Source organism: Salmo trutta, chromosome 18 (genome assembly GCF_901001165.1).
Source record: "Salmo trutta chromosome 18, fSalTru1.1, whole genome shotgun sequence".
NCBI lineage: Eukaryota > Metazoa > Chordata > Actinopteri > Salmoniformes > Salmonidae > Salmo > Salmo trutta.
Window position 1 is genome coordinate 15,860,135 of NC_042974.1, and position 14,674 is coordinate 15,874,808.

The 14,674-nt window shown below is 44.3% G+C and overlaps 2 protein-coding genes across 7 annotated transcripts in view; both read right to left on the reverse strand.

Moving 5' to 3' along the window:
• LOC115152880 (protein sidekick-2-like) overlaps positions 1-14,674 on the reverse strand; it is a 594,976-nt gene that overhangs the window by 413,582 nt on the left and 166,720 nt on the right. The window lies entirely within an intron of this gene.
• LOC115152705 (glyoxalase domain-containing protein 4-like) overlaps positions 1-14,674 on the reverse strand; it is a 96,235-nt gene that overhangs the window by 146 nt on the left and 81,415 nt on the right. The window contains exons 2-3 of the mRNA XM_029697436.1: positions 2,865-2,967; positions 266-1,002 (exon numbers count right to left, since the gene is read on the reverse strand). Of these exons, the coding sequence (XP_029553296.1) occupies positions 266-1,002; positions 2,865-2,967 (840 nt within the window). The remainder of the gene's footprint in view (positions 1-265; positions 1,003-2,864; positions 2,968-14,674) is intronic.

Genomic DNA, 14,674 nt, shown 5'->3' on the forward strand with positions numbered 1-14,674 from the left:
AAGCCTCCCCAGGGGTGTCCAGGCTAACCAAGCCTCCCCAGGGGTGTCCAGGCTAACCAAGCCTCCCCAGGGGTGTCCAGGCTAACCAAGCCTCCCCAGGGGTGTCCAGGCTAACCAAGCCTCCCCAGGGGTGTCCAGGCTAACCAAGCCTTCCCAGGGGTGTCCAGGCTAACCAAGCCTTCCCAGGGGTGTCCAGGCTAAACAAGCCTTCCCAGGGGTGTCCAGGCTAACCAAGCCTTCCCAGGGGTGTCCAGGCTAAACAAACCTTCCCAGAGGTGTCCAGGCTAACCAAGATAGTAAAGATTTGATGTTTTCCCTTTGTCATCAAGGCTTCAAGATCTGAAAACTGCTCACGTGGACAGGAGAATGCTATCCGCCCGAAGGCTGTCCCGTGATCTACTGTCCCAACAATGTTGTGAAGCTCTAGTTTACAATGTGTGTCTGTGAATCCCATCAGCACAGTCTTCTTCTCCTCATTGTTCTCTTTCACCTTCATCCCCAGAAGGGAGGAGCAGCAGTGTATTGATTCCTGCAGGTCAGACCATGCCAGACTCACATTCTGCACAGGATCATTGGGAGGCTGATCTTTGTCCACCAGGTAGAAGTGATAACCTCCTGAGGCCTCAACCAGATAGAGGCCCTTTCCAACCTCAGTGAGGGGCCAACCAAGCCAATTAGCATTGTTGACAGCCTGGCTAGACTGCAGAGTCAAACCGAGGAAGTCATTGCCTAGGCGAAATTCTCCCACTCCATAGCCGTAGAACAGTTCAGCCACAAAGTCATCAACCTCTGGCCCAAAGCCGACCGTTGTCTTGCTCCATTTTCCATCATAAGGGCCCTTACAAGTTGCCTTACATCCTTCTTCAAACTCTTTGTAACGCAAATTCGTCATGCCGAGCACATCTCTGTTAAAGGTGGCCGTTTTGCTTCTGTCACCCGCTTTAAAAATGAAATGCAAGGCTCGAATTAAAGCCACTACGATCCAAGTGAGTTTGTTATGTACTATACGATTATGTATCACGCTTAGTTTGTCTACGTTGAGTAAGGATCCTTTCAATTGATTGCCATACAGAAAAGAGAAAGGAAAAACAGAAGAAAAAGCAGAGAAACAAGACATAGAGAAAAAACACTATGAGTCATGATCATTATCATTGTTTTAATTTTCTCTTAACCTTACCACGTTTCCCACTTCCTTTTGCTGCCATAACAGCAGTAACACATTCCCTCAAGCGGAAACGCTTCATCACACTCAACTGGTCTAACCCCACCGTCTTCTGTAACATCACAGCTGACCTCACAAACTTATCAAGATCAAATACATCTGCCAATTTGACAGATTTCCCAAAAGTCTGATCCAGGAACCTTTTTACTCCTCCATAGTGACAGTAGCTTCAGTATCACACCAAAGCCGTGCCGAAGTGACGGGGCGGCGTCCCCATGTGGGTTGCCATCCCCGCCAAAACCATGGCAATTCCAACAAGAAATACAATATACTTTATTCTACCACAAAAATAAAAATAATGATAACCTTAATCATGCAAAGGAAAACCACCAAGAAAAGTAAACAATAAGGAAAACAAAGGCGATTTAACTCCAGACATCACTCGCACTCACTCATACAATTCCCAGCATGCACCACACTCCCAGCATGCAGAGATAGAGAATGAGAGAGATAAAGAAAGATAGACCGAGAGAGAGAGAGAGACATGGAAAGAGAGAGAGACATAGTTTGAGAGATAAAGATAGACAGTGAGCAAGAGTGAGCGAGAGCGAGAGAGAGGAAGAGCCCGAGAGAGAGGAAGAGAGACAGACAAAAAGTCATTCTTTAATGATAAATTCTAATTTCATTAAAACCTCACCACCACCCAAAACTAATATCCCCTGTACTGCACACTCACCTTGCCCTCTACCACACAATACAAAACAACATCACACATCACAAAAAACAACTGTATATCCAACCCATCTTCCCTAGCTGTATAGACAGCCCCCCCAACACTCCATATCTCCTGAAACATCTCCACACTTTTTATAATTTTATAGAACTAAAATTCCACCCTAAGGCGTGCAGAGACATCCCATGCAACAATAGTAAAGGGTCTGTTACCTTTGACCCTGTTCGTCCTTGTTAGCTAAATAGACAACTTTTCCTGAGCAAACAGAAAATTCAACAACACACATTTGGCCTTTCCTTATTTGAATACATGTCCCCTATTATAAACATCCTGACAGTAAACTCCACCCCCAACCTCTCACACAGACATTCCAACAGAGACATTAATGGCATTCACCTGGCGCACACAGAAAACACATGAATCACAGTTTCACCCATGTCCGACTCCCGGTTCAACCCGTGCCAACCAGCTGTTAGTGGCCAAGGCTCCATGTAGAACCCTCCAACTGGAGGTCCCCTGACCTCTTTGGTACTGGGAGATTGTAGAGCACCCTCCATCTAAAACCCACCATACTCTCCGCCCCACAAACCCCCTGCCACTGATGTGCCTTCACTCCTGTTAGGCTCCTAATGTTCCTAACTTTAATGCAGAGGTTGTAGATTTAGGTTTACCTCCCACCCCCTCAAACTCCCCCAGGCTCAGAGCGTTAAAATCTAACAAATCCTCCAGACCCCCTTGCCAGTCACCAGCCTCTTCCGTCACCTGCAGTGGCAGAAAAATTGGTGGCCCCTCCCCTTTTGGCCACTCAAACACCCCACTTACAGGCTCAGACAGTTTCTCCTGGACCTCTTCCAGGAATCTCTCCAGCAACCTAAGAGATGTTAGTCCTGTTTGTTGTGCCAGGACTTCTGGGGTTTTCCACCCCCTCTCCCAGCAGTCACAGGTCACCCAGCCGCTGCCAACAGTCACCTCTGCAGGGTGGCCGACTGGATCTCAACAGATAGGCTCCTCCCACACCCACAGCCCAGGCTCCACACCCCGCTCTCTTGTGGGCCTTAGCAGCTGCCAGGCCCTGAGCAGTGCAGAGTAAAAATCAGAGAGACCTGCTGTACTCAGCCTCTCCAGCCTCATGAGGAATAGCTGCCAGTCCAACCACAATAACCAGCTCTCCTCAGCAGCGCACATGCTGGTTCCATCCAGCCGACATCAGTATTGTACAGCAGTCTCTGCACCACCTTTAATCAGAATGCAGCCACCCAGCTCTCCAGTTCCACCAGGCCCTGTCCTCCTTAGTTTACGGACATATACAACACTGCTGACCTCAGTCAGTGATGGCTCGACCAGAAAAAATCCACCAGCTGCGAGGAGACCTACCGGGGGGTTGAGGACAACCAGTTTATGCCACAGGGAAGATGCCACCAGGTGGTTGATTATCAGCACCCTCGCTCTACATAACACTTGGGACAGGAGCCACCTCCACCTGGCCAGTCTTGACACCATTGCCTGTGACAGCCCCTCCCAGTCCTTCCTGACCCAGTCCAGTCCAATTATTCCCCAGAATTTTTTATAAAACTCCACTGGGAGTCCATCGACCCCCAGTGCACGGCCGGGGGACATTTAGTTTACGGCCTCTGCCAGTTCATGGGACAACAGGGGAATATCAATTTCATCCCTCTGTGCCAGAGAGAGCTTAGGGATTTACACAAACAAAACCTGAGCACACATAGGATCACGCAGTTCTGCCCTATACAACTCATTAAAAAACTCCACAGTCCGCTCCTGCATCTCCCCCACCACAGAGGTCACCCGCCCATCAGACAGCCATAGACAACGCAAACCCTTGGCTTCAACACTCTGTCTTTCCAAACCAAAGAATTAGAAACTGGGAGCATCTATCTCCTTGAGCAAGGTGAACCTAGCTCTTACAAGTGCTCCCTTTGCTTTAACCTGGAAAAAACTGCCCAGGTCCCTACGTAATTCAGCTAAGTTAGCCTGGAGGACTACATTGCCTTGTCCCACCATCTCTATCTCAATCTCACTAATACTACGCTCGAGTTCCCCCAATGCTCTCCTAGTGTCATAGTATCTGACGAAGGTGGCTCCCCTCCTCGGTGGGGCGGCGCTCGGCGGTCGTCGTCGCCGGCCTATTAGCTGCCACCGATCGTTGTTTCTGTGTCTTTTGGTTTTGTCTGTCTATCCCGCACCTGTTTTGTGTTTGTCATTAGTGGGGGGTTATTTAGTGTGTATTTTCAGTTGGGGTTCTCGTGCGGGATTGTTTATTGTCCACTCAGGACTGTTGCGAGTGTAAACTGTTATTGTCCATTATATTGCCGGGCTGCGCCCCGTGCGCTTTTTTTCCCAGTGCGCTTCTTTTGGGAATGTGTTTTCCCCTGGCGGACTTCGCCACGCGCCCTGTGCCCTACGGCTATTGCGTTTGCAATTATTATTATTAAAACACCGTTGCTCCGGCCCTCTGTCTCCTGCTCCTGATTTCACATCTCCACCGGTCCTAGACAGCCGTGACACCTAGCCTCTGAGGATGAGAGAGCAAAGCAGGAAGTGTACCCATCAATATGTGGTGTGATTTGTTTATTCAACTCAACTGACTTTAAAAAAAATACATTCCATTGCATGAGCCACATCAGTTAGCATCATTTGAATGAACATCAATCAATCAAATTTCAATCAATCAAATGTATTTATATAGCCCTTCTTACATCAGCTGATGTCACAAAGTGCTGTACAGAAACCCAGCCTAAAACCCCAAACAGCAAGCAATGCAGTTGTAGAAGCATGGTGGCTAGGAAAAACTCCCTAGAAAGGCCACAACCTAGGAAGAAACCTAGGAAACCTGAACATGCTACATTACCATGGAAATTATTACATCACAATACCAGGCAGCCATTGCGAGTGTACCCATGAGTTTACCAGTCAAATTGCTAGGGTTAGACTATTCTTTCTATTTTTATGGTAGCACATGCAGTCAGGAGCAGAGGTGAGGAGAAAATGTGTGTCTAAATATTACGGAGACTGTGGTCATTTGGCTGGCCAACTACCATCATCCAAAATTCCATGAACAACACAGAGTAGACCAGTACCATTCCTCAGAGCAGAGCAGTACCAAGTCAGTCACAGTAGAGTTATGACAGAGTATAGTGGGTGTCCATGGTGACACTATCAAGCCTTAGTGAAAGGGGGAATAAGGTAGGAGAGAATGAGGGAGGAGAAGGAGGAGCGGGAGCAAGGGGAATGAGGAGAGAACAAGGGAGAAGAAGGAGTGGGACAATGACTAGGGAGGGAGGGAAGACGGAGGAGTGTGATTGTCCAATATGTCTGGTATTAAATCATGATATGAGATAGCCCTCAGGGAGCAAGCAGCCTATTGGTAGCTCCAGCCCCAGTCTCAGTCATTCATTAACAGCTAGCGACACTCATTAGTGTGTAGATAATCTGGGCTGAACAGGAGAGGGGAGAAAGGTAGTGTTAAGCAACATGAAGCAAGGACATGGACACTATCATCCATGGGAGAACCATTGCCCAAAACAAGTCCCTCAGTAGGACCCAGCTAAACAATGAAGCCTGCCAGGTACCCCTCTAACATGGTGGTATTATCCCTCATCAGGACCCAGCTAAACAATGAGGCCCGTCAGGTACCCCTCTAACATGGTGGTATTATCCCTCATCAGGACCCAGCTAAACAATGAAGCCTGCCAGGTACCCCTCTCCCATGGTGGTATTATCCCTCATCAGGACCCAGTTAAACAATGAGGCCCGTCAGGTACCCCTCCACCATGGTGGTATTATCCCTCATCAGGACCCAGTTAAAGAATGAGGCCTGCCAGATACCCCTCTACCATGGTGGTATTATCCCTCATCAGGACCCAGTTAAAGAATGAGGCCTGCCAGGTACCCCTTTACCATGGTGGTATTATCCCTCATCAGGACCCAGTTAAAGAATGAGGCCTGCCAGGTACCCCTCTACCATGGTGGTATTATCCCTCATCAGGACCCAGTTAAAGAATGAGGCCTGCCAGGTACCCCTCCACCATGGTGGTATTATCCCTCATCAGGACCCAGTTAAAGAATGAGGCCTGCCAGTGTCGGTTCTTACAATAGCCATGTTTATAATTCTGTTAATAATTCTGTTCTGAGCCAAACCCCTCCACAGTCCTGTAGGATATGCATCACCAGGTGGGAGACAAACCCCTCCACAGACCTGTGGGATAACCCCTCCACAGTCCTGTAGGATATGCATCACCAGGTGGGAGACAAACCCCTCCACAGACCTGTGGGATATGCATCACCAGGTGGGAGACAAACCCCTCCACAGTCATGTGGGATATGCATCACCAGGTTGGAGCGGTAAATCAGCTTCAGCAAATTTCTTTCTTCTATTCACTCATTTAATTTTTAGGTACTTAATTACTGTGAATTAAGCACCATTCTCTCCATTCTTTTGTTCTGTCAATTTTTCTCTCTCAATGTGCGCTAAGGGCTGGATCCACTGTGAGGCTGATGGATGGCCTAATGCATGCTGGGAGCCAGGACCTGCGGCTGGGAGGGGGCGGGAGAGTGTGTGTGTGTGCCTGCGTGTGTGCTAGTTTTCTCCAAAACTCAGACACTGAGGCATCCTAGAGCTGCTTGTGAGCCTATACTTTCACACCTAAACAAACACACTGTGCTAAGTGCCTCAGAGGGCCACTAGACAGACGGACGGACGGACGGACAGACGGATGGACGGACAGACAGACAGAGTTAATTGACCGTTAATTAATATAAACACATTTATCATCTCTGGGCTTCCACGCATAATCTACAATCCCGTGATGCAGACCTGGAACATCTACATTTTAAAAAGTCTAATAAATCCATGTAATATAGCCTACACCATCACAATAAATTAATTTTGTATTTTAGACAGGTCTAAAGAAACATGATATGAAGAAAATGTAGTCTATTTCAGAAGAAGAAAACATCATACTCTGAATTTTCCTTATGTTAGGCCCTGATCTGGCCATATGGCTTTGGGCTACAGTAGTTCATTTAGCAGACAAGATTTGCTTAGAATTCCATGGCATTATTTTATATTATTTTATAGTATGAAGAATACAATTGAACAAAGCTGAATAAAATAGAAAGGATATTTTCTCCAACTGATTTGAGGGAGTGCGCACATGTGGCTTTTCTGTGTTGAGCTGTTAACAAGGAAACAGGTACTTCTATATGCTTAATTTAGAGTTATTTATGGTCTGTTTTAATACATTGTAAGGCTAATGATGATTTCAAAAAAGTCGCTTTGAAAAGCATGAGCTCTGCTTAATTTTTTATCCAAACTGTACACACTTCATCAGTCTCTCACTCACAATTTGACAAGCACCTGATAATGCCTCAAATTTCCAGGCTGCGTACCCTTTGTTTGGCTGTATTGCCCCATAAAAACATCCATGCCTTTTGCGGCCAGTGGCCGTTGCACCCTTGGCTGAATATAATCATTATAATTCCCTTCTCCCAGCTGCATGCCGAAGCACCTCTTACTCACATGGCTCTCCATCACGTGATCGGGTTTTTCTCACAGGCTACAAGTGAAGACAACAAATCGAGGATGCAACTGTGCGCATCCTTATTCAATTCCGAGGCGCAAATTGAAGATATTGGAACAATTGTCCACATTTACTTTTCGAGAGCCAACAAGATGAGTAGGCCTAACAAACAGCAAAAACATTAGCCTATGTCAATCTATTATCCCCCATAGTACAAACGTTGACCTATTCTATTCTGTGCAAAAAATTAATATTCCCAACATAGTCTGGACCAGTTGTAGGATGCGATAGATCCCAAAGTAATACAAACACTAGTATAAAAATAAACTGTTATAAGCAATGAGCCTGACCCAACAGATGAGAACTTTTAGCTTAACATGTTGATAAACTATTAGGGTATTTCTTCACATTATAAGCGCAGCAATGCCCACATGGCAGTTGGCTATAAGCATGAATGTTCCATTAGCGGAAAACACCATTCTTAAAAGTGACCACAAATGTGATTATGCATGTATTACTTTTATAAAATGCTAATTATATTTCACAACCTTGAAACTCAAGCGCTATGTACAGTATCAATGCCAGTTAGGCTCTACACCCATTTTAAAGCAGATGAATGTGCTTTATTTTGGGGCTAGGGGGCAGTATTTTCACGGCCGGATGAAAAACGTACCCAATTTAAACAGGTTACTACTCCAGCCCAGAAAATAGAATATGCATATTATTAGTAAAAAACACTCTGAAGTTTCTAAAACTGTTTGAATGGGGTGTCTAAATATAACAGAACTCATATGGCAGGCAAAAACCTGAGAAAAAAATACAAGCAGGAAATGAACATTTTGTGGCTGTACTATTTTCAAGTCATTGCCAATAAAACACACAGTGACAAAGGATTACTTTTGCACTTCCTATGGCTTCCACTGGATGTCAACAATCTTTATAAAGTTGTTTGAAGCGTCTATGATGAACAGAGACCGGATGAGAAGGAAGGGAAGTTGATGTCCCTGGGATGTCGTCACTTCATTATTGGGCGCTCATGCGCGTTCATGTGAGGTGAGACCTTTTTCAAAACATCTTTCAAGACACAGGAGGGGTCCGGTTGAAATATTACTGATGTTTCACGTTAAAAATGGCCCAAAAGATTGATGCTAAACAACGTTTGACATGTTTGAACGAACGTAAATAGATTTTTCTTTTGACTTTTTGTCGTGACTTTTCCCTCCCGCGCCCTACATTTTGAGTAGCCTACCGAACACGCTAACAACACAGAACAACATGGAGTTATTTGGACATAAATTATGAACTTCATCGAAAAAAACATTTGTTGTGGACCTGAGATTCCTGCAAGTGCCTTCTGATGAAGATTATTAAAGGTAAGGGAATATTTCTAATGTTATTTATGATTTTAGATGATTCCAACATGGCAGCTATCTGTATTGCGTAGTGTATTTTTCTGACCAGAGTACTCAGATTATTGCAAAGTATGCTTTCCCAGTAAAGTAATTTTGAAATCTGTTAATGCGGTTGCATTCAGGAGATGTTAATCTATAATTCTTTGAATAACAGTTTAATACTTTAACCGCGTTTTATAATGAGTTTTTTTTGTAAATTCACTGGCAGTTTTGGGGGAGACACATTTTCTCAACGACACGCGCCGATGTAAAATGCTGTTTTTGGATATAAATATGAAATTGATAGAACAAAAATGCATGTATTGTCTAACATAATGTCCTAGGAGTGTCATCTGATGAAGATTGCCAGAGGTTAGTGCATAATTTTAGCTGGTTTTCTGCTTTTGGTGACGCCTGTCCTTGAATTGAAAATGGATGTGTGTACTTTTTTGGCTATGTACTCTCCTAACATAATCTAACTTTATGCTTTCGCCGTAAAGCCTCTTTGAAATCGGACAATGTGGTTCGATTAAGGAGATGTTTATCTTTTAAATGGTGTAAAATAGTTGATTGTTTGAGAAATTGAAATTATTAGATTTTTGATGTTTTGAATTTCCCGCCATGCTAGCAATCCTGTCAGTGGGATTCTATCCCCAAGAGGTTTTTAAGAAGTCATTTGGCCACTTTAGTTGTGTTACAAACCTTATCAAATCATAATGGCCAATGGGCTAGGCTACATAAGGTGTGCGACTATGGTTTGAAAAAGTTGCAAAAAAATAATGTGTTGTTAGTTGGGCATCATTCACAAGTGATAATATATACTTCACACAAGTGATAGGCTAATATTAACCTCATCACACTATTATTGATTTAATATTGTATTTACATACAGTACAAGTCAAAAGTTTGGACACACCTACTCATTCCAGGGTTTTTCTATATTTTTAATATTTTCTACATTGTAGAATAATATTGAAGACATCAACATTATGAAATAACACATTTGGAATCATGTGGTAACCCAAAAAAGTGTTAAATTAATCAAAATGTATTATATTTGAGATTCTTCAAAGTACCCACCCGTTGCCTAAATCACACTCTTGCCTTTCTCTCAACCAGCTGCACGAGGTAGTCACCTGGAATGCATTTCAATTGACAGGTGTGCCTTGTTAAAAGTTAATTTGTGGAATTTATTTCCTTCTTAATGTGTTTGAGCCAATCAGTTGTGTTGTGACAAGGTAGGGGTGGTATATAGAAGATAGCCCTATTTGGTAAAAGCAAGTCCATATTATAGCAAGAACAGCTCAAATAAGCAAAGAGAAATGACAGTCCATCATTACCTTAAGGCATGAAGGTCAGTCAATCGGAAAATGTCAAGAACTTTAAAAAAAAAATTCAAGTGCAGTCACAAAAACCATCAAGCACTGTGATGAAACTGTCTCTCATGAGGACCGCCACAGGAAAAGAAGACCCAGAGTTACCTCTGCAGCAGAGGAAAAGTTCATTTGAGTTAACTGCACCCCAGATTACAGCCCAAATAAATGCGGGCTGCAACATCAACTGTTCAGTGAAGACTGCGTGAATCAGGCCTTCATGGTCGAATGTCTGCAAAGAAACCACTACTAAAGGACACCAATAAGAAGAAGAGACTTGCTTCGCCAAGAAACACAAGCAATGGGCAATAGACTGGTGGAAATCTGTCCTTTGGTCTGATAAATCCAAATTTGATCATTTATAAAATACAGACTAAACCGCTTGTATAACCGTCTTTGGCTAAAATGCTGCTAGCAGTACGTAGTACCTCAATGCCACACACGACAAACTGAGCATTCATTTTCTAGAATCAATGTTCACTGATACTCCTGATTTAGTAGTGTCTGCTCGGCACACAATTTGAGGGGATGAGAAATAAAAGGGTATCGTTAGAGGTTAGCTTCTCCTCTATTACAGTAAAATAATGTATCAATGTGTTTCGGTGTCCACATGATCGATTCTGTTGGACCATACCTTAAATTGAAATAACGACTTGAAACCGCTTGTTGTCAGAGAGGAAGAAATTATCACTCATCTTTGTTGTTGTGAGTGGCAGGGGGAGGGGCTTGGTGTGTGTGGAGGAGAGGCTTGGTGTGTGTGGAGGAGAGGCTTGGTGTGTGTGGAGGAGAGGCTTGGTGTGTGTGGAGGAGAGGCTTGGTGTGTGTGGAGGAGAGGCTTGGTGTGTGTGTGTGTGAACAGAGAGGAAGAGGCGAAACAAGAGGTTTCTCTCTCGACAAAATATGTCCAAAATAAGTCCAATGTGCTTCTATGTGCTTATTTTGAACCTAAGATTATCGCCTACCTTCTCGCCTTTGAGACAACAACTCCCATTGTTAGGGTGGAGACATAAGCATTACATCATCATATACAGATCTCTGGTGTAAACGGAAAGGTGCACAGCACAATAGGAGTGAACGAGACTCAACTAAAAAGACCACATGAGAACAAGCGGACATAAATGCTGTTAAAAACGTATAAATAAATAAAAAACAGATTCTTGCGATACAGGCATCCAGGCATTTGCATTTGAAAAAAGAAATGGCCCAGCCCTACAACACAGTCCTCATCCGCTGATTTCTGACATAGATGCACATCTTAAATCAGGTTACAGACCCATTAACTAGGCCTAAGACCCCTAGACATATTGAGTGCAGCAAAATCTGTGGGATAGTTATTGATTTTGTAACAGTCTCTCCAAGAGTGGCCCACAATACAAAGCCCCATAGGGAACTAAGGCTTGTACAGTATAAATAAACTACTGCACCAGGGGACTCCAACAGACTCTAAATTCTCTCAAGGGGCTTCTACTCTTTTTCCTGCTTTAATTGTGGATAATTAATTATTTGCCGGAAACTTTTAACCATGACAAAAGGGAAGTCGTCCTTGTTTCATTAATGCGGTCATTAATGAAATATTAAGTTTCTCATCTGTATTTAGGATTGGGGGAAAGAAAGACAGAGAGGAGAGGGAGAGAGGGGGATGTTGGGTATAAGGAGAAAGGGAGGACAATGGGGGAGGCGGTAAAAAAGGGGGAGAGAAGGGAGATGGAAAGATGGAAGGAAGGAAGGAAGGAAGGAAGGAAGGAAGGAAGGAAGGAAGGAAGGAAGGAAGGAAGGAAGGAAGGAAGGAAGGAAGGAAGGGGGAAAAGAGAATATAGGGGAGGGAAGAGGGGAGAGAGATGAATAGAGAGAGGGAAGGCAAGAGAAGGGGGAGAGAGGGGGGAGAGAAGAAGAGAAAGGGGAGGGGAGAGAGGGGGAGAGAAGGGGGAGAGAGGGAGGGAGAGGGGGAGACAAGGGGGAGACAAGGGGTAGAGAGGGGAGAGAGAGGAAGAGAGAGGGGGAGTGGGAGACAAGGGGTAGAGAGGGGAGAGAGAGAAAGAGAGAGGGGAAGGGGGAGACAAGGGGTAGAGAGGGGAGGGAGAGGAAGAGAGAGGGGGCAAGGCATAGAGAGGGGAGGCAGAGGAAGAGAGAGAGGGAGGGGAGAGTAGGGGAAGAGAGGGGAGAGAAAGCAGAACCCTGTAGGAGCCTGTATGACTCATAGTTTTCTAGACCCTGGTATGGAAAGGAGAGGCTCATTATCGGATTATCTGACTGTGTGCCTTAAACCTGCTCTCTCTTCCCTCTCTTTGTCTTTTCCTCATACCTCTCTACCCTCTGCTTCTCTCCTGACCTCTCATCCTCTTCCCCCTCTCCCTCTTCTCCCTCATCCTCCTCCATCTCCTCCTCCTCCAGCTAAAGGAGCCACTTTAGGCATTGAGCCGCAAAAATAATCAAAAAATAAATAATAAAAGACTGAAATGGAAATGCCAGTCCAGCCGCCACGCACCAGATGAATGCCCTGATTTAGTTTTCATTATTAAAAACCTGTTAATTATCCTGATAGACGTGCTCCTTAATTAAAATGTATCCATGCGCTGGAATTAAAACTAGCCTGTTGAGTCAGTGTTATATGATCAACATGTCCCTACAGAAGTTCATTTATGGAATAAACTATAAAATTAACTGTAATATAATAATATAAAATATTAGTACACATGTCGTGGGTATTAAAGTAACTCTATGAGCTGTGAAATACAACATCCCAAGCGGCACCCTGTTCCCTATCACAGCACTATGGTGAAAAGTAGTGCACTAAATAGGGAATAGGGTGCCATTTACATTATAATGTCTCTCTTTCTCTCTCTCTGTCTCTCTCCCTCTCTGTCTCTCTCTCTGTCTTGCTCACTCCCTGTCTCTCTCCGTTTCTTTGTTTCTCGCTCTCTATGTCTCTGTTTGCATCATAGGAAATAACAGCTCTGATTGACATGTGAAATGCCACCTGTTTGTCTTTCTCTCCCTCCTTTCTAATTCCTCATTAATTCACTGTATTTATTCCAAGATGTCTTTTTGCTTGTTAAATGAATATAAGCAAAGACAACATCATATTGCACCTAGATAACTAAGAAAAACTCTGATAATCGTTTAAGAAGATACACACTTCAACTATCTGTTGGTGTGTGTGTGTGTGTGTGTGTGTGTGCAACCCGTGGGCCAATTTATCATGTGTCTTTATGGTGAGATAAACATCCTGGTAGTTATTGGCTTTATACTGCTATGTTGAGTCTATCAGGGAGGAACTTGTGACTCCTTGTGAACAATGAGAGAACAGGGTATATACTAAAAGCTGGGAACCTTGTGATGAACGAACCCACCTCCTGCATGACCTGCAGGCTGCCGCTGACTGAGGAGGAGGGTGGGAGGAGGAGAGGAGGGAGGGAGGAGAGGAGAGGAGGGAGGGAAGGAGGAGAGGAGGGAGGGAGAGAGGGAGAGAGGGAGGGAGGGAGGAGAGGAAGGAGGAGCAGAAGAGAGGAGGAGGGAGGGAGGAGGAGACGAGGGAGGGAGGAGGGTGTTAACAAACAGTGAAACTCAGGTACACAGGTACGCATTTGGATACACCAAAAACCACACACACTCTTATACCCCCCCGTCCCCGTCCCCGTCCCAAACCCCCCCACCCCTCACACACACACACACACACACACACTTATATACACACACACACACACACTCTCTCTGGTACAGTTAACATTGTGGGGACACACAATTCAGTCCCTTATTTTCCCTGAACTTTAATTGAACCCTAACCATAACCTTAGCCTGTATTTTTACCATAATCGTAACCATAACCCAAACTTCCCACCCTCTCCAGACCGGTCGTATATACAATATAGAAACAGGGAAGAAAGTTGCAATAGGCCCGTGCAACCCAAGGTTTGATACCAGCATAAACAGAAACCCTCTTAAACCTAACCCTAACCTTAACCCTAACCCTAAAACTAACCCTAGCTCCTAACCCTAACTCTAGTTCTAACCTTAACCCTAAACCACCTAGAAATAGCATTTGACCTTGTCCCAAGTTCTTCAAATGTTTGTTTGTTTACTATTCTCTCTCTCTCTCTCTCTCTCACACACTCACACACTCACACACTCACACACACAGCTAATATTAGATGTTAAACGTTTTAGATATTACATGTTTTAATAGAACATTGTATCTCAATACAAGGTGAATGAAGTGCATCGTACTAGGTGGTTCTTTCTCAGAAGGGTCAAGGTTCTGTTTGAGCTGTAGTAATCTCACCGTTTCCTGTAGCCGTCTGTCTAGCAGTCAGATGAATCCAAGTGAAACAGCAACAGGTGTCTCTGTAATGGCTCTTTGATGGCTTCCCTCTCCTCTACTGCAGCATACCGTATTTATGGAGGCTCTAAACCATACAGCCTCAAAAAACTGTTATGGATCGCTGGCAATAAAGTTTCAATGTTTCTTTTATGTTGAA